General features: G+C 39.7%; 1 protein-coding gene across 7 annotated transcripts in view; it reads left to right on the forward strand.

Annotated features, from left to right (window-relative positions):
- Nucleotides 1-21,211, forward strand: part of CALD1 (caldesmon 1) — a 181,021-nt gene that overhangs the window by 149,081 nt on the left and 10,729 nt on the right. For 5 of the 7 annotated variants that reach the window (XM_046670620.1, XM_046670623.1, XM_046670626.1 and 2 more), the window contains 5 exons: nucleotides 6,730-6,875; nucleotides 11,079-11,337; nucleotides 13,964-14,104; nucleotides 19,131-19,174; nucleotides 19,278-19,359. In XM_046670620.1, the coding sequence (XP_046526576.1) occupies nucleotides 6,730-6,875; nucleotides 11,079-11,337; nucleotides 13,964-14,104; nucleotides 19,131-19,174; nucleotides 19,278-19,359 (672 nt within the window). The remainder of the gene's footprint in view (nucleotides 1-6,729; nucleotides 6,876-11,078; nucleotides 11,338-13,963; nucleotides 14,105-19,130; nucleotides 19,175-19,277; nucleotides 19,360-21,211) is intronic. The other 2 variants (XM_046670622.1, XM_046670627.1) reach the window with 1 other exon arrangement.

The raw sequence follows: 21,211 nt of genomic DNA on the forward strand, positions 1-21,211 counted from the left end.
GGAGGCAGAGGAGAGGGAAAGAAGGGAGGCAGAGGAGAGGGAAAGAAAGGAGGCAGAGGAGAGAAAAAGAAGGGAGGCAGAGGAAAGGGAAAGAAAGGAGGCAGAGGAGAGAAAAAGAAAGGAGGCAGAGGAGAGAAAAAGAAGGGAGGCAGAGGAGAGGGAAAGAATTAAGGAGGAAGAGAGAAGAGCAGCGGAGGAGAGGCAGAGGGCAAAGGCAGAGGAAGAAGAGAAAGCTAAGATAGAAGAACAGAAACTTAAGAAGCAGCTAGAAGAGAAAAGAAGGGGTTTGCAAGAGAAAAAGATAAAAGGGGGGAAGGTAGAAGAGAAAATGGAAGGGAAATGGGTAAATGAAAAGAAAGCACAAGAAGATAAACTTCAGACAGCTGTCCAAAAGAAACAGGTACAGTAAACATTTTGCACCAAATGTGTGATGCCTGTGACTTATGAGAAATGTAATGCGCATCAAATTTGAGTCTGAGGCCACGTTCCTACAGCCCCACGTGCTTGATCATTTGGCAAGTTGTTCATTTTTTTAGGCCATAGCAATATGCAAGCATGAAGCAATCGATTGATGGCTAAATATTCAATCGACCAAATTTGCTGGGACAGCCAGAGAGAAATTCATTGCTCTGTGCTTCGTTGTTATGAATACCAAAAAAATGAATTAACCCAATGTGGTGGTGCTGCGTTGACTTATGATTCTGCACTTGAATATAAACTCATTCCTTTTAACAACTTACCTCTGTCCCTAGGTCTGCATGAGGCATGAGGACCATAACTCCTCACCTTACCCATGGTTTTGGCATTTAATACAAAATTGTAAAAGTTGAGGTGGGAAATTGACATAAAGAATCATGCTCAGAAATAGCATCTTAAGAAGGCAAAAAGAGACTCCTTGAAATCAACTGGTAATAAGGGAGTGAAAGAAGCCAATTTGGACCTTTTATTAAAAATGTCAAAACCATGATTTGCCTTCATGTAGACCTGAGCTGAGTGTAGACTTGCAGAAAGCCATGTGACTCGGGTGGCATCCATTTATAACTGATTGGTAATTAAGAGCATACATTTTGCTTCTTTTACCATGTGGATGACGCAAATAAATCCACGTAGCACGAGGAAGGGTGGAAATATTGGCGGGGGGAATGTTTATCAGCTACAAAAGATTTTTTCTGTCTGCAAGTCTGCATTAAAAGCACTATGCCTAACTGCCCCCGCCCCCAAAAGGAAAAAAGAGATGCCTGCCTATTCACCTTTCCAAAGAGATCTCTCTATCACAAAGCCTGCCTTGCGCTGGAGTTGTCTTTCACTCCTGCTTTTTACAAGGGGCTCATGAACACGGCTACCATTGAGATGATCAGGAACAGAATGCACCAAACCACATACGGGGTTTGTAAACTTGCGCAAGAAACACCATGTCACGCTAGATTTCAGTGAGCACAATGGCAGGCACACGAGAAAAAATTGGGGTGGGAAGAAAAGATCCCACGTGGCTGTTTAGAACCACTGGCACAGGGGGAGATCTGAGCACTGAGACAGCAAAAGAAGTCACCCAGCGTCACATGCAAAGTGACCTGAGCACTCTCTCACTCCTGGAAGCTAGAAAGGGCTTCTTTGAAATGAGTGACCTTACCGTTCTTGAAAATAAAAAGGAAGAAGAAAAGAGGGCTAAAGTGCAAACTAAAAGAGAAAAGGCCCAAGAAGACAAGCCTGCCTTCAAAAAAGAAGAGGTAAATATTATTGAGAAATAATCTAATCACAGAGCAACGGAGAGCAGTGTTCCATGACATTTCAGGTCTGATGATCTCAAAATTGTAACCTCTAATCCAGTGTTTTGCAAGCCATGAATCATGATCCATTGACTGGTGAAATCAACTTACAGCATCTCAAAATTAGTTAAACAGGTCAATCGGCATTTTAAAAACATGAAATAGAATGGGAAACGTCAGAGGGCATCGTAGGCAGTAAGCACTGCCTTGTGATAAAATTGCCTTTCCTACTATGGGTCACAGTCAGAAAGCTTGAAAAACACTCTTCTGATTCATCTTTCCAGCTTTCTACTCTTCTAAGTGCTATTTTCTTTTCCTTGAACCATCCTACTTTCATTTCAATCATAAATATCTCCAATTGGCTTTGATTAATGATTTAACTTTCCAAAGGAAAAACATGCCCCCCCATCTCAGTAGAAAATTTGATGAACTGAAGATGATATTTGGTTTTCAAAAGAAAAATTTGGCCAAACGTTCTGCATTGCATTTCTGAGGCACACACAGGAGCTGGTGCCAGGGTGTTTGACTGTCGGTAAGTAAATGAGTCAGTGGACCAGAAGCTGCGGCAGAGAGAATAGCTTTATGTTCCAACATATTCAAAATGCCCATCAGAAAGCCTGACCTTGTGTTAACCATTGTGCTTATGTTAGCCCCAAGTAATCCTAAAAATTGTGACAGTATCTAATAAGTTCTACATACTCGAATGTGGTAAAACTAAATTATCAAAGGTAAGAAGACTTGAATTACTTTGCCCAGGGGACTGAATCGTAGCTTTGAGCGCCAACTCAAATGGACTCTTGCTACATTTCTCTGTCCATTATGGCATATGTGAAGAAACAGAAAAATCCACATTTAGAAAATAAATGACCAGGTTAAATAGGGGGATGGCTATTTTCTTAAACGTTTTCTCATAAGATTCACATAAAAAAGTAAGAACCCACAGTTCATGTTATATTTATTTCGTTTAAGATATGTGTTCCTCCCTGTTTCTAAGAGAACTTGTGGTGGTTTGGGAGCGAAAACTGAATGCGAACACTGTACGTTTAAAGGGAGGAGAAAGCGGAAATGCTAATGACTGGAAAACTGAATTTGGCTCCAATGAGGTAGCTGAGGATATAGTTGAACACATTGGGAACCACTGTTCTCATTTTGTAACAGAAAAATACCTACAAATTCACCTGTAAACAATGAAGCTTACTGGGAACTAAACTCAAGCAGAGATGTCCCACATGGCTTCTTCTATAAAGCTAGTGTTTCATGGTGGGTGTCTTTAACTACAGAAGGAAGAGGGCGTGAAATCGTGACTCAGTGGTAAAGTTTACGTGAGGGAGGGGAAGCTGAAAAGGCACTGTTCCGAGTCTAAGATGTGATTTATTTTTAATGACCAAAGCATTCTATGTCCGTGTATTGTGTCCGTGAGCTAGAAAAGGCTCGTCAGCGGTCATCCAAATCATCCTGTTGCCTCTTTTCAGATAAAGCCCCAGTTCAACAATGTCTGTAGTATAATGATTTCAGACCTGACCCTTTCCCAGTTCGCCCTACAGCACATTCCAGTGTCCCAAAACTTCTGGCCTGTGTTTTGCAGAAGGCCAGATTAGCTATTCCACTCAGGCTGAAAAAAACCCAAAAAACTATCATTCCTGTTTTAATATTGTGTACATAAATTGCTAGTTGAATGACTAGATTTCTCCCTCTCCAGCTGGTTGTGTGGTTGCTTTATGTAGACAACTTTAAATCATACTTTACAAGATTTAGCCATTAACACTCTCTTCCCCCCCCCTTTTTTTTTTTTTTGGTTAATATTAAAAGCGTTTCCTTTCAAGGAGCTAAGTAGGCTAGGTAAACACAAACATCACGTGAACGTTCCCTGAAAAAAACATTTCCAGAAGTTACTCTAATACCAGACAAAAAACCTTCTTTCTCCCACTGGAGTTTAACTCTGTTTGTGGCAACAGATCACAGATGATCACCAACCTTGAAAATTAATTTAGCTTTCTTTTTCTCCTCTCCAACTATAAAACGTCTCTTTTTAGTTATTCACCCTGAAGCTCTTTTTTTTTTTTCTGGCCTATATCAGAAAAACAGTTTCCAGTGGAATTGTTCTTATAATATGGAAACTGATATTCATATCCTGTAGGCCAAAGCTTACCAAACATTGGTGTCCGTGCGAATCACCTGGAATCTTATGAAATGCAGAATCTGACTCAGTGCGTCTGGGGTGGAGTCTGAGCTTCCCGGTGAGGTCCATGTTGGCCATGGACCAAACTTTCAATGGCACAGACATCCATGTGATAGACATTGGACCCAGAAAAAGAACTGAGGCTTCTGGATCTAACAAAAGTATGTTAAACCTAATCTGAAAAACTGTAACTTGTACCAGTTCTTCTCACTATTCTGGAATCAAATAATGCAAAGCAATACACGACAGAGACTGACAGCTCCATCCTTTTTGACTTGCTCAATCAACTTTTTGAGTGTCTCTCTAGCACAAGGGCATGTCACTTGAATTCCCATTCCCTACACACACACTCACATGGTATCCCTTTGGATATCTCAAATATGCAGAGTTTTGTCCCAATGGTCACATTTGGCCAGAGCCTTTCATATGCTAATGTTACCTGTATATGAAGCACGTTAACTCTTTCAGGATACTTGGCTACCTATTAATCCATCAGCACAGATTTTCTTCATCGTAACATTTTGGCCTCAAGATCTAATGCTTTGCCCAAGAGGCTCAGAATCCCATAAGCTTGGGTTGAATTTGCTGTAGAATACAGACCACGATGCTCCTTAAGATAAAATTTAAAGGCATTATGGAATTAATTTATTTAATGATTTCCCCCAAAAAGAAAATAATTGGTAGTCAAACTCAAATTATCGTTATTTCATTGGGAATTTTTCTAAGAAAGTTTTCCAAAGAGAATATAATAAGCATACCATCCACCATAACTTTTGCCAATAAAGGCAGAGCTTGAAAAAATGGAGGATTTTTCTTCTGTTAGACATGTATTGTTTTACAAATCTATTTTACATACATTTTTGGCCAGTAAATCAGATAATGCATTTTGGGAGAATGGAAATATCTTTGACTCCACAATAGGAGAAATGAGTTGGGAATTTCTCTTTGCATAGTGCTTCATAAACTGTGAGATTTGACTCAAGGTTTGTCTCATGGGTTCCCTTAAATGGGACCGCCTTACCCTCCACTTTGTATTCCCAGATACTTCTTAACCAGGATTTAAACTCCAGTCCATGGTTTCTGGGGTTATATCCAACAACAGTAGGCTGAGATGAGAATAGGGCCTGCAGACTCCCACCTGCCCAATGAATACCCACTTATGATTGGGCAAGGACAGCCACCAAGGAGCCGAAATTAAGCTGTAGGACAGGCCAGGAGCTTCCTTCTCTTCTCTGTAGCCCCTCATGATAAATCAGGAGCCAAGAGGGAAATGACAGGATGAAGGATTAGGAAGGGATCATCTAGTCCAATTCCCTCTTTCTATATACAGAAGCCAGCATTCCAGAGAATTTAAGTGACTTGATCAAAGTAACACAGCTAGTTTGTTGACAGCACTGGCACTAAAACTCAGGTTTCCTGACTTCCACAAAAAGCTCTCAGAGAGAATGGCAAAAAACCCAGCTCTCCTCTTCAGCATGTCTGAGGGATAGACTAGGTATATACACCTTGGAGAGAGAAAGATTAAAATCTTAGCTAATTAGGGCAACATGGTAGTGAATAGTCCCTCTGTAGTAATTTAGTCAAATAATACCCAGAGAAGGCAATCAGGTAAAGGACTATTGAAGGATTGTCAGTAAAGTGCAAAAAACTGTACTCTGCTTAGTAAAACATGAACTTTAGGAGTAAATCTGAAGAATAGCTGGAAAGAGGTGAGTGAGCTGGTAAGGGGAGACCATTGTGGGTAGCACCTGAGCCCTAAGTTCTCATGCTCCACCCTTCTTCTGTGGGTTTCTTTACCATGTTAGTACTTTGTCACTGTTTGTCTTGAAAAGAGCAATAATGAACCCCACCTGTTTTCACACTCATCTTTTAATAATGGGCGAGTTGATAATAGGCAAAGTAATCTGGACTTCTTTACCTCCCCCAAAGCTATATAAATTCAGTTTCCTTTGAAATAATCTGTCTCATTTACCATGAGGAACTTGTAACACGAAAACCACAGAATATTAAAGCTAACACCTGCTCTCCGTGTGTCACCTCTCTCTGTCTCCCACAATAATCACAAAACCACTTCCGGAGACTAAATTATTACCTGCCATGGAAGTCAACCTAAACCCTGGAGTTTTCCTATTCCATTCTAACTGTAGTGCTTTAATTGACTACAACCATGGTCCACAGATCTCTGTGTCATCCCCCTAAAAGTAGGGTTATTATGTCTTCTAGCTTCAGAGTCCTAGTTACTCATTTGATTAGAATACAGGGGTAATCTTCCTCTGACATCCATCAAAATAGGCTTGGCAGACCTGGCTAATTTGGTAGGTTTCCTCTTCTTTGCTCCTCAACACATTTGTGTCCTTCTCAAAGAAGTACCCTCCGTCCAAGAAGAAATCTGTCCGAGCAGCCTGGCCATTCTCACACGAAAGCCACGCTAATAATCGCTCTTCCCAGTGGAAACTGCAAACAGCCTCTCTTACACGGAGTTCCCAGAACATAATAGTTGCCAAACGGTAACACCTCCACTGCTCTTGAAAATAAAACTCCAGTGAAATCGGGGATGATCTTGACTTCCTAAAATTGTGGTCAAGGTCTCTGCTCACAGCTCACCATAGCTCATGCTCTGAGGATTTCCTCTGACCCTGACTCTACCACATTGTTCTCCAGTGGTTTGTTTCACTTCTCAGTTTTCTGGCTTCCTAACAATTTTGGGTCTTATTTGGTGACACCAAGCAAAACCTAATACAATTTTTATCATTATGTTTCTTCCTGATGTGTATTGTTGATTAGATCAAAGATGAGAAGTTTAAAAAGGACAAAGAGCGCAAAGAAGAAGTTAAGAGCTTCTTGGATGGAAAGAAGGGATTTACAGAAGTGAAGTCACAGAATGGGGAATTCATGACCCACAAACTTAAACACACCGAGAATGCTTTCAGGTAAGAAGTAGTGACTAGTAAACAGTGACTGTGTTCATATGTGAAAATAAAAATTGGTCTCCCTATCCTGGGTCTCCAGACAGAAACGTGCTAACAGGCAACATACTTTTGTTGTGAGCTCATTGGCCATTGTCTGAGAGATACTCAGTCAGCAAGTCAGGCTGTCAATCGCTAACAGAAGACCAGTAGTCATTGCTCAGACAAGGTTTAATCTGCTTTTCCCATTATTTAGCAAGGCAGATCATGCTTGGCAGCTATGTTTTTGTTCCCTGACTTAATCTGCTCATGTAAGATCAGTTCATTAGAAAATATTATGACTGGGGTTAATATCATTCATTAACTATATGGTCATTAACTATATCATTCATTCTCTATATGGTCCGGCCAAATTCATAAGAGACCCTTCTCAGTACCATTTTCAAGAATATATTTTCTAAAGGTTGTAAACAAAAATTACATAAAATTAAGATTGTTCTGTGGCCAGATACTTGGGAAATATTGGGTTAAATTAAGTTTATCAGATCTCTTTACCACAGGACTTTGAGGAAAGCCCTGGATGTTAATTTGCATGGAAATCTCTAAGAGGGAGGAAGAGAGCATGGGACTAATGGCTCCATCTAATACAGTTTAGAAAACCCTCTTTCATAGCTTCAGCTTCCCATCTCACCCTACTCCACCCATCGTGTTGAACATCTAGGCAATTGATTTCAGGACAGATAGACAAATATGTGCAGGTAAATCCTCACTTCTAGACACATTGGATACTGAGAGTTCCTCACCAGTTTTGTAGAAGGACTCAAGTTGCAGAAGCCTGCCATGGACACCCGGCTACACAATTCTCTGTGCCCCATTCCTGCACACATACACCCTCCAACCACTGGTGACAAATTCCAGCCTCTGTTATGTCACTGGCTGCTGTCCCAGTATTCTGGAAAAGAGTCTTGGGTCTCCCTAATGTGGATCCCATGGGGATGTTCTTTGGCACCAACTTTGCCTATAGACCCTGTTTATCTGAACTTTGCAAATAAGAAAGTCCCCCAGCAGGTATCGTGTAGAAGTCAGACATGCTCCTCACACCAGACTTTGTAACATTCAGAAGTAGGCAGCGCTACTAGGGATGGATGTTTCTGGCTGCTCTTAAGATGCTAAGGTGTTAGGTAAATATAGTTGCCCCCAAACAATTTTTCTATACAAAATTTGAGCAGAAATCTAGTCACATTTATCCAAAGAAAGCCTAAAGAATATGGAAGAAAAGGTATGTCTCAAAGGCATGAATTAACTGTGAAGGAGTTAAAAGTGTAGAACTTATAGATATTATTTGGGATTGGCAAGAGAGTAGATATGAAAATTAAAGGCTAACTGGGAATTCATAGAAAATCTAGAAATCAAGTTGATTCAGGCTGGTAAGCTGAGTCCAAAGCTTGCTGAAGTGCCAGAATTTTAGTATTCTAAAGCCCTAGAGAAGGGTCAGGTTCATGAAAAGTGTTCAATGAATATTACCTCGTAATATTATTATTTGATGGTTTAAAATATGTTTGTAGGTAAGAGTACATTTTTGTTAAAAGAAATAATGTTAAAAAGTCTGTCCATAGGAGTTTGGTTAACAATTAGCAAACTTGCCAACTAGCTTTAGTCAAAGCTCAAATTAATAATTAACATGCCCATTGTGTGGAAATCCAGAAAGCTGAGTAATTCAGAGAGAAAAGTCACAGGGGATGGCAACAGGTTAAGCGCTGACAACTCTTTTTTTTGTTTTTTTAAAGATTGGCACCTGAACTAACATTTGTTGCCAATCTTTGTTTTCTTTCTTCTTCTTCTCCCCAAAGCCCCCTAGCACATACTTGTATATTCTAGTTGTGAGTGCCTCTGGTTGTGCTGTATGGGACGCCGCCTCAGCATGGTCTGATGAGCGGTGCCATGTCCGCGCCCAGGATCCGAAGCAGTGAAACCCCGGGCCACCGAAGCGAAGCGTGTGAACTTAACCACTCGGCCACGGGGCCGGTCCCTTGACAGCTCTAAAATGTGACTCTTGCCTTAATTTTTCAAGCTTTAGACAGAAAAAAATAAAAAGAAACAAACTGCCACCATATTATTAGTTTTTGTCTAGCTGCCAACATATGTTAGTTTTAGATTCAATTAGAAGTTGATGCTGATAGAAGTAGAGACACCTGGTTTTGCTCCATGTGGTTATAAAGTGGGGAGCTGGGAAGGGAGAAGAGCTTCTATTGAGATAAGCTCAACTGAAAACAAGTTGTGTTCTTAATGGTGAAATGTCTGAGGTTCATTGTGATTTACAACTAAAGAAACCAAGCATAGGGAAGAAAACCTTCTGGAAGAAATATTAGTGGCACCATAATGCTAAGGGCGTGCCAGCATATCTGAGCAGAGGCGATGTGGACAAATATAAGCATCGTTCCTTATGTTTGATTTAATTACTGCCCCCTTTGATACTCCTGTTTTCTTGTAACTAGGTTGTTTTCTGTAAAACATGACAAAAAAAATCTCAGTTTAATAAGCAAGTTATAGAAATAGCAGATTATACCAAGGGTTTTATAGAAAGTACAAAACAAGGATTTGTTTTGCTTTCTGTTTAATATGAGAATTTTTCTGATTATAGGAAAACTGTACTCATTATAAAACATTCAGAAAATAGAAGTATAAAAATAAGCACCCATCATGTAAAGATAATCACCAGTAACACTTTTTTCCAGATATTTTCTATGTATATACACTCAAAATAGACACACATATATACCTATAGTATGTATATGTGTGAATAGAATTATAAATCTATATCTAAATTGATTCTTGCATTGCACATAATCTTAGCTGGCTTTCTATACCAATGAATATAAGCCTACAATTAAAGACGTTAGAGTGTTCCACCAGATGGACTATTGTGGTTTATTTAACCAGTCCCTAATGATGGGTGTTTTGAACGTCCAAAATGAAGGCTGAGTGACACCTAGTGGAATCCAGAGAAGTTTCTATAGGCATGTGTTTTGCCAGTCCAACTGAACACTGACATGATGAACACAGAGAGGGCAAACTCATCTCTGAAGATGGAAAAACCTTAAATTAACTGAGAGTGGAAATTTTCTCTCTGGAGTCACAGGCCTATGAACCTATAAGACCCTGAAAGAGCAACATCAAGTTTAACCTTGACTGAGTTCAAAATAAGAGTTCATTTTTAACCGTCAAGAATCTAGCACAATGTTTTTAAACTTTTTAACCTCAACTCTTAGTAAGAAATAAATTTTACATCATAACCCAGGACATCTCTACATATATATTTATAAATGAAACAAATATGTCAAGAAATGGTGAATTCCCGTGTTCTATGCAATGCACTCTGATGTTTTCTATTTCATTTTTAAAAATGCTGATTACAGTTCACTAAACTGATTTTCCAAACTGCAGCTTGAAAAGCACTGTCCTAAAGGGCTTAATATATTCAGAACTACCTCAATATTTAAAAAGCATGAGATGTACACATAAGATCAGTATTGGCAATTGTGTAATGTTGAACTCATTTTGTGTTTTATTCTTCCTTGACACTAGACAGTGGTAATTCATCTGTTCGTTAGACAAGAGTGTCAGAAATAGGCTACTTATGTTCAGATGTGGTTAAGGATGCCCTCACTACTTGTTGATAAGTGTTTAAATAAGATTTCTTCTTTTTTATGGCTGAATAATAATCCATTGTTGTATATGTACATATATCACATTTTCTTTATCCATGGATGGACACTGAGGTTGTTTCCATATCTTGGCTATTATAAATTATGCTGCAATGAACATGAGGGCACAAATATCTTTTCAAGTTAGTGTTTCATTTTTTTCGGATAAATACCCAGAAGTGGAGTTGCTGGATGACATGGTAATTCTATTTTTAAATTTTTGAGGAACCTCCATGCTGTTTTCCATAGGGGTTGCAATATTTTACAATCTACCGACAGGGCCTGTTTGCCCCATCGTACAACTAAGGAAATCGAGGAAGTGGCAGAGCGGGGACTCAGATTCAGACCTTGAGATTCCGGGCTGACCCCAACCTACACCTTGGGTTGGTGTGAAGAGCCACTGTCAAATGATGGGCAGTGGAAATTTCTGCAGTGCGGAATGCAAAGCCTGCAGACTGACGTCCTCCCTCCAGGGAAGGCTGCAAGACAGACTTGTGTCACATTCCTCTGCATTTCTCCACAGCCGCCCAGGAGCGAAGGCGGGTGAGGCCAAGGAGGCTGAAGGCGGTTCCCAAGTGGAAGCCGGCAAGCGCCTGGAGGAGCTTCGCCGCCGCCGCGGGGAAACCGAGAGCGAAGAGTTCGAGAAGCTCAAACAGAAGCAGCAGGAGGCCGCCTTGGAGCTGGAAGAGCTGAAGAAAAAGAGGGAGGAGCGAAGAAAGGTTCTGGAGGAGGAAGAGCAGAGGAGGAAGCAGGAGGAAGCAGAGCGAAAAGTCAGAGAGGAGGTAAGGAGAGCACAGCCCGTCCAGCCAGGGGGCGCTGCAACTTACCCCAGCCCCTGAATACACATCTCAGGTGACCCTTCTAGTCCAGAGGATGATTTTTTCCCAGGTGAAATGCTGCTTCTCTGTTGAGCATGGACTCTTACAAATACATTTCTAGAACAGTAAACTTACTGTGTGCTAGGCATGGTTCTAAAATCTTTATACATATTAATTTATCCAATGCTCATAAGAACTCTCTGATAATGGGTACATGTATTGTCTTCATTTTACGGATGAGCAAACTGAGGCACAGAGAGGTGTTTTTTTTTGTAATTTTCCCAAGGTCCCACTTGTCTTAACTCATTAATTACCCTTTACTGTCCCTCAATAAAGAACAGTAGAAAGCTGAGAAGGATGAAAAGTTCTGCAGATTAGTTACAAGACCTAAGAGTCATATAATAGTTGTTTTGCTATTTGAAGAGTTTTATAGAGAAGATTTAAGAAAGGTGTTTTGTTTTTTTAGTGGAAGAGTAAGTAGACTAGATTTTCTCAGGCAGGGACAGTATCTGCTTTGTTCATTACTGTATACCCAGGACCCAGCACAGTGTCAGTCATATAGTGGGAGCCCAATAATTATGAACAAACCTTTTAAGACAGAACTAGACAAAACAGATAAAGTTACAAGAAGGCAAATTTTGAAAACAGAAAAAGTGCTTAACAAATCACAACTTATATTGTTACAGTTTACAAGGTGCATCCTTTCCTTTCATCCCTGGGTACATTATTATTCCCAATTTATGGACAAAGAAACCAGGAATCGAATAGTTTGAGTGACTTTTGTGAAGTCACGCATCTAAAAAGCAATGGAATCAGTGTTGGGACCCAGGTCCTCCAACTCAGCCTAGAGCTTTTCCCACTAATCTTAGGAGACAGTGATCTCTCGTCATTCAAAATATGCAAAAAGACTTTCGATGACTTTCTGATGTGGATCTTCTATAGAATTTCCTAGAACTATGTGGAAAGTTTAAATAAATTATTCTAAGATCTCTTCCAAGTCCAGCTCTCAATGAGCCAATGGCCTCTGGTTGAGAAGTAATTGGGATGATAGAGCTTTAGAATCAAACACAACCGGGCTTGTATCCTAATTGCCACTTGCAAGCTGGGACCTTGGGAAAGTTACTGGACCACTCTAAGACTTCTTTTCTTTGTCTGTGAAATAATGTCTCCTTTCAGGATTAATGCAATGATTAACTAGATCATTGTATTCACAGTGCCTGGTACATAATAGGCACACAGGAGGTGGTAGTTACATAATTATTGTTATCATTGTTGTTATTGTTTAGAGGAGGAGAGAATCAATGAAGACAGACTGAACTCTTAAAAATGGATTGAACCTAGGAGATTATTTGGTCTAACCTCCTACCACAGTGTCTTAATCAGTTTAAGCTGCTATAACAAATTACCATAGTCTGGGTGCTTTACAAGCAACAGAAATGATTTCTCACAGTTCTGGAGGCTGGGAAGTCCAAGATCAAGGGCAGCAGGTTCTGTGTCTGATGAGGACCTGCTTGATGGTTCATAGATAGCTGTCTTCTCTCTGTGTCCTCACATGAGGCCTCTTTTATAAATCACTAATCCCATTCAAGAGATCTCCATCCTCATGATCTAATCACCTTGCAAAGGCCCCACCTCTTAATACCATCACATTGAGGGTAAATATTACAACATATGAAGTTTGGGGAAACACAAACATTCAGTCCATAACACACAGGATCCTTCTGCAACATCTTCTGACAGATAGACCCATCCAGTCTCTGCTTGAAAGCATCCAATGATAAAGATCTTACAGTTTGAAAACTACAAAAAATTGCATGAATCCCAGAAAATCGTTCATAGAGGATGGGCAACTTGACTAGAGCTCTGGAGTTTTTGCCTGAGAGAGAAGACAGGGGAGAGAAGACAGGCCAGCAAAGAAGGGACAGAGAGGCTAATGAGACGGATTGTAAACATCTGTGATTTCACTGCCGTGGTGCAATAGCTACACCATTTCAGATTTGTCAAACCATTTAAAATAAGCTACTCACTTGAGGTGTGGACCACCATAAAATCATCTCTTCTACAATTTGAAAAATTTAGTACCATATATTTACGTAACTTTCCACGTTACCTCATTTGTCTTCACAACTCTCCTGGGAAGGAAGTAGAAGGGATATTTACGTTAATTTTCCACTTACAGAAATGGAAGGTCAGTGTTAAATGACTTGCAGGATCTTGACGATAATGATGAATATCCTGAGGACTAGTCTAAGCATTTTCTGTAGGCTTTCTCATTTGTCCTCAATAAAACCCTATCCATTGGGTGCTATTATTATCCCCACTTTACAGATGAGGAAACTGAGGCACAGAGCAGATAAGTAATGTGGCCGGGGTTGCACAGTTGGGACGTGGCAGTGCCAGCGTGCGAGTCAGACAGCTGGACTCGAGAACTCAGGCTTAACCACTAGGGAGCGCCCTTGAGGAAGGGGCAGCAGCCGGTCTAGAACCTCGGCCTTTTCCCTTGGGGACTATGCTCTTTCCCCTACAGCAATCTTTCCTTTTGGCTTGAAGCTGATGTTCATGTCCTTGTCATCTCTTCTTTCTCTCTTAGGAAGAGAAGAGGAGGCTAAAGGAAGAGATTGAAAGGCGAAGGGCAGAAGCTGCTGAGAAACGTCAGAAGATGCCAGAAGATAGCCTATCAGAGGACAAGAAGCCGTTCAAATGTTTCACTCCCAAAGGTTCATCTCTCAAGGTATCCTCCCTGCAGAAAACCTTCTTATAATACCTCTGTTAGAACAGAGTAGAAACTTGATCTGAGCCCCTTATTTAGTTATTCCTTATTCGAAGCCTTTGCTTCATTTATGTTTTGGTCTTTCCTGCAGCCGTTTCACAGCTTCTCTTTGTTTTCAACGTATGGAAAAGAGAGAGAAAGGGGAGAAATTTGTACCTGTTGTTTATTAGATGCTTCGGTATACGTTAAAATGACATTCAGCGATTATTCTAGGTTTCACTGACCCATCTTCTCCAAGTGCCTCATTGCTTTCAGTAACTGAAAATGGACACATTGAAAGTTTAGAAAATGGGCAAATATATTATAAAGCTTTAAGCTGCTTTTCATGCTAGCTGTTCATTTTTCTTTGTCATTATTGAAAGCAGGGCAGCTGGAAATGGTCCTGGTCGAATCTGAAAGCTATTAGCACAGGAGGAGATGAATGTGACTCGCACAGGGTCCTTTGCCAGGATGACTTTGGTCCACTCCTGCCTTCAAGGAGCATAGCTCCTAACTGATGTAAGACAGGAGTGCTGCCAAGAGAAAAGAGAACGAGCAGGAAGGAGCTGAGGCAGGGAGATGATGGAATGGTTGATGGAATGGTAAATAAAAGAGAGCAGGGTCAAGAAAGTACTATCTATTATTTATACTCAATCTGCCATTATTTTCAAATATATTTTTTGCTTTGAGGGTTAACATTTATTGAGCACCTGGCACAGTGAAGATACTCAATAAGTATTTGTTGAATGAGTAAATGGATGAATGAATCTTCAGAGATTGGAACTTTTAAGACTTTTATTTCACCCTCATTTTCCATCAGCCTGGCTGGGTTACAGAGCATCAACAATACTGGCAAAGAACAAAAAAAAAAATTACAGCCAGGCTTCAGCTGGTTAAGTGTGTGCATGTGTGTTATCTGTAAATGTCTGTGAGGTCATATCCTGTGCCACAGTAAATGACCAAAAGCCAGTTACTTACATTTTATAGTCCTGTTTCACATGAAAATCAGCATATTTTATCCCTAAATGACTTCACTTAGTCTTTATGATTGGGTCCCAAGCATAGTTCTGACATCTCCCAAATAAACTACTTATACTTGAACCCTCTCATCTCAGGGTCTGCTTCAGGGGGAATCCAAGCTAAGCACAGGGGGCCTTTCTTATTTACCGTTTGGTATTTATAACATACCTACTGTGTGCTATGTACCATGAGGAAGGCGTACAAAGCAAGGTCGCTACTCTTAGGACACTAATATAATTGACTGCCTCAGGGGAATTCAAGGATTACAGAGGTAACCAGATGCAGACTACCAGCATAGTGAGACCTCAGAACTGAGCAAAATGAGTAGAGAGAAGCTTTGTGGAGTAGGTGAGCTTAATTACGGACACCAAAATTTGAATTTCATAAAATGTTCCTGTGTCGTGAAATATTCTTCTTTTGATTTTTTCAACCACTTAATATAAAACTCATTCTTAGCTTAAGGGATATATGAAAAACATGGGCTGCTGCATTTGGCCCATAGGCAAATGGGCCATAGTTTGCAGACCCCTGCTGTAGAAGAAAGATCAGCAAGGCAAAAATGCCCACTCAGTTCAGGCTATCGCTGTGCAGCTGTTGGAGTCCTTTCTGTTTGTGGTCTGGGTCCTTTTCTTCCTGGCTCATCAATGATCAAAGAATGCCATGTTCTTTTTTCCTACCTTCCTTAAAATCCCGCCCAAGCTAAGCTTTCTGTGAATAGTCTTGGTAACATGAATAAAGTAGTAGTTATCCAGAGTTTCTAATTTCTACTCTTCTTTTCAGGAGAAACTACAATCCATTGTCCTCCTTCTCTTCAAATATCTCCTCTCTGCCAAATTTTTCAGCTTACTTCCTTCTCTGGTCTTTCCCTCAACCAGACTCCTAACTTCCCATTTCATCGACTGTTCCCAGGAAGCCATTTATCTGCTCCCTCTGGGAGAGAAGCATGTGTGAGCAATCAAAGTAGATGTTTAAAAAGGAAACAAAACATTTTTAATTTCTATACAATAGAGACAGGCTTTTAGGAACAATCTATTGCTTTTCTTCATAGTATGTGCCTTGAACAACTTGCTGTGGTTCTGGTTTTAGAGCTCAATTTCATATTCTCCAGTTGAATTCTGATGGCTGTTGATACTCTTGGCCCGGCACCTCTTATCAATGGTCACAAGTTAACATTGTGGAATGCCAATGGGAGGAAAAACATTGGATATTTGACCTAAAAATATTATCAACTAGTGTATTTTGTTAATTTCTCATGACATTTATTCCTTGTCTGGGAAACCCTGAACATGGTTTCTCATAAATTATGTTAGCAGTGAATGATTTTTCTTACATAACACACGCAAAGAATAAATTTTATGTAAGTTAAATTTAAAATTTTGTTTTTATTATTCTTGTTTTCATATATTAGTGGTGGAGTGAGTGTGCAGTTAGGAGAGAGCTGATTTTCTAATAAAACTAATAGTATACTTTTTCCCCTTGACTTTTATTTAGGCAACACTGCCACCACTTGGTCTTCAGAAGACCCAGTTACCCTCATTAAACTTATACAGAATGTTTAATTTACAAATTCTGTACAAATTGTTACGTTACCTAGAGCCACTAAGTTAAGGAATTTTCCACCAAGAGTGCATCGGCAAATGGGTGGTGAGTCCCCACGAAATGTGATAATGAAGTCAAGCCGTCTTGAATATTGTAGATACAAAAGGAAAAGTTGCAGTCCGAGAGCCTCTGTAATTTGAATAAATGTGATGGCCAAGGATAGCAAGATGATCCCTGAGTCAGAATGATGCAGGAAGCGCGACAAAGAACAAGTCTTACCTCTGCCACCGCCCTCCACCATGCCCACGTCTTTCCGCCACGTTGGATGTTTCTTCGTTCTTCGGTTCCCCCATTTTTCCTCTGCTCCCCAAATCTTTGTACATGTATTTGCTCTACTAGAAATGTCCTCTCCCCTCTGACTCATGCGCTCCCAACCCCACTTTCATAAACTCCTTTATAAAGCTATGGAGACTGTAAACTAAACATCTCAGCTCAAATATCAACACTACTGAAAAGCCTGCTCCGACTACTCAGAGTCACTTCTCTTATAGCCACAGCATTGTCTTCTTATCTTCAATATGAGACCTACCATTGAATTTTAAGTATTTTATTTATATTTTCTATGAGTCTCCTCTACTAAATTGTGTTCTCCTTAAAGAATGGGACACTGTTTTATACATTGTTGAGCATTCAACTTTATATAGTAGGTCCTCAATATATAATTTACTGATTGATTGTTTAGCTGACAGGCTGGTAGGGTTAAAAGTAGGATGGATGGATGGCTGGCTGGATGGATAATATTAAAAGTGCCAGAGAATTGCATGGTTTCAACATATTTCACCTTCAACTGGGAACTTTTTCTCCAGAAATGCACTTCCAAGTTTATGTTAAAATCAGGAAAAAAGATGTAAGACCCTTTACATCCCATAAACTCAGGGCTACCTAGAGGACCTTTTTGCATAAAGTTTTATTTTTAATGAATTTGCTTTTGTGATTCTAAGAAGTTTTTGGAAAAAATCAAGTGCTCTCACTAACATCTATAAACATGTTATTCAACTGATATTAGGAGTGAAGCATGTTTTCCAAAAAGCCTAAGGGTATTTATTAATAGTCCATGAGTCCCAGGTCAGTCCAGGCCAGAAAGAGCCACTAACATGTCAGAAGACTATAGAGGATGCTCAAGCACACCAGCCTAGGGGAACTGTAGTCTAGTAGATTCCTTGGCTGCCCTGAACGGAGCATAAAACAGACCCTTTTAGCACGTGTGTGCTGTGGCACATGCTGTCATATACAGGGAACGTTTTACTATCTGCTGATTTTGATAGGTATTGGGTGCAGAGGATATTTCTAGCCTGAAATTGGGTATCATAAGGAGTCAAAAAATATTTGTTGACTTATAAAGAACATCTGATTTGAGTGATATAGTTTCAGTAAAATATAATGTTGGATTTAGTCGCTTCAGTTGCAGCAAAAAGAAGTTCCTAGCTTTAAAAGAAAAAGAGTTTAGGGGCCGGCTCCGTGGCCGAGTGGTTGAGTTCGCGCACTCCACTGCAGCAGCCCAGGGTTCGGATCCTGGGCGCAGACATGGCACCACTCGTCAGGCCACGTTGAGGCAGCGTCCCACATCCCACAACTAGAGGGACCTGCAATTGAGATATACAGCTATGTACAGGGGGGATTTGGGGAGATAAAGCAGAAAAAAAAAAAAGAAAGTTTATTAAAGACTGCTGAACTGCCCATTTCATATATATCCATCACAGTTTTTCTGGGCTTATTTCCTTAATTCCCACTTGGGCAATAGGGCTCTCATGGGAGGCCTCAGCCATTACTGATGAGCTGTGCCTGAGTCTCAATCTACCACCCCCCCATCTATACATTCGGGGCAAATGAAGGTCAGCAATAGGCGTGACAGTCATCAAGTTAGGCAGTCAGGCTCAGCAGTGGATCACTAGTTCACAGTTCCTGGTTGTCTTTCTTATTTGATCCTATTACATACCAAAAATATAGTTAAAACATTGTAGGAAAATTTTGTTCATCAAATAGCATGGTACATCTATATCATATAAATAGATCCTAAATGGTAATAGCATGTGTTTTTGAAAAAATTATTGTTATAGTTTTGAAATGTAATTATGTTTGCCACTGATATATATTATTTCAGAGGCATTTTTATTCCAATTCTGTCTAGTCTTTAATTTGCCTCCAAAACTTTACATTTCTCTACACTTTCCCTATCATTTGCCAATACTACATTTGTCCTCCAAATCTCACTCAAATACCTCACATGGAGCTTTCCTCCAGCAGAGCTGCTGTGCACAGCACCCTAATGCCCCTAGACGCTCTTTGGTGCTTTTATTCAGCAGGTTCAGGCGAGACAGTGGCATGGGCTGAGAAACGTTGTTTATAAGCTGAAAATATTAATTGGGTTTGTTTTTTTTTCAATTCCTAGATAGAAGAGCGAGCAGAATTTTTGAATAAGTCTGTGCAGAAAAGGTAAATACAGTTGATTATTCAACTAAGGATCATCAGCCATTATATATATGGAAAGATTCTCTCTTGTATTTTTATGCATGTATGTGTGTGTTTATTCACTTAGCAGTGGTGTCAAATCAACTCATCAAGCAGCAGTGGTCTCCAAAATTGACAGCAGACTGGAGCAATACACCAGTGCAATTGAGGTGAGAGATGTCCTCAGAGTTATGGTCAAAAAGAAATAAACTCTGATTATATAGATGATGATAGAAACACTTAGGACAATAATCAAGTCCAATAACCACATTAGTATGTTAGAATATTAATGCTGCTTTTTTATACTTTGAACTATTTATAGAGAAGAACAGTAATAAAGATAAATTATAGAAGAGCTTTCAATAAATTGTTGTTTACTACTTTCAGCCTGAGTATTCTTTAATGAAGGTGTTATCCTTTAATGAATGGGTTTATTGGTAAATATGTTCATAAGTATATCTTCAGTATCCCTAATTCCTTACAAAATGTTACCATATGTAGTTTAAACCAGTCCCTTACAACTTTGGTTAATTCTCTTTTGTCTATAAAAACTTCAATTATCAATAAAAGTAGTACTATAAGTTAATATAAAGATGGTAGCCAGCCTGAGTTTAATCATCAATTTCAAATTGATTCTTTTATACTCGAAGGACCACAGTGTCATGCTTCTGTCTATTCCAACTTTTTGTCCACCCAGTTGACCTAGGGGTTCTACTCTATTTGGAAATAATGTGTATTTCCAAATACTAGCGCACTAAGAAGGTAGGGTGCCATTGATCAAGATGTGATCCTGTTTTCCCTCCTTTGTGTATACTTCAGTTGATAATTTAGCCTTCTTCTGTATCGGAATAACTGCTACAAAGTAATTGGATGAGTTTTATTTGCTTTTCTCCTCTCCTTTGTACTGCAGAGTAGAGATACTTGTAAAATAGTTCACAAGCAAACGATAAGAGGGAATAAGAAAGAGAGAGGTCTGGATGATTTATCAAATAAATAATCAAGTCCTAACCCACAAGAGGTGATTTTCACAAAATTAAATGTCCACTAAAATATAAGACAAATTGCAGATAGTTATTTTCTGTGGTTGAAGTGATCATAGCTCTAATAGGGTCAGTGAAGCCAAGACTGTGGCTTCAGGACATAGTCCAGGGAGATTTTTTTATTCATGGGCCACTGATGGTACCACTTACCCTAGCTGACCACCTTGACAATACATGCCCCAGACCACATAACAAGACCACCAGAGCAATTGCATGATTCTGAAAATACCCATCACTACTGCTGGAGAAGTATCTCGAAAGGACACCTTTCATCCTTACATCCATTCTTCCTCCTTCCACTATGTTCTCCATGCAGAGGTCTCTCAATCTTTCAGTCTTTGAACATGTTGCTGTCTTCGGTTCTTTGCATATGCTGTTCCTTCTGCATGGAATGGCATTTGCTCCTTTTTTCACCTAGTCCCTTCCAGATCTTCTGTGAGTTCTGGGTTTAAACGTCACTTCCTCAGAGTAGACTTCTTTGCTCCCCTAAACTAAGTATCATTCCCCTCTTGTGTGCTCTCTTGGTATGCTTCATAGCCCTACATTTATCTTGCATAGCACTCACCACAATGTGAAATAACTGGTTACTATCTTTCTCTTCTATTAAAATGTAAGTGCACTGCAGCTTCCAGAGCAGACTGTTGTGAGTACCACTATATTCCCAGAGCCTAGCACAATGCCCTGCACACAGTAGGCACTTAAGAAGTATCTGTTGAAGAAATGAAGTAGAACATCACCTTAACAATAACTGTTGTCCCAATAAAAAACATATTTCTCTCTTGTAAGACCCTCTGATCTAGATCTTAAGGTTCAGTTTGAGGTATATATGTCATCAAAAGGTAGTTTTACAATAGAAATTAAGACTCTTATCATTGGTGAAGGGGTTTACACAATGAATTTTTTAAATGATAATATTGAGGAAGATAAGCTCACTAGAAGTTTGTGAGAACAAACTTATCAGTGCCAATCCTAAAAGTAATTC

Source organism: Equus quagga, chromosome 8 (genome assembly GCF_021613505.1).
Source record: "Equus quagga isolate Etosha38 chromosome 8, UCLA_HA_Equagga_1.0, whole genome shotgun sequence".
Lineage (NCBI taxonomy): Eukaryota > Metazoa > Chordata > Mammalia > Perissodactyla > Equidae > Equus > Equus quagga.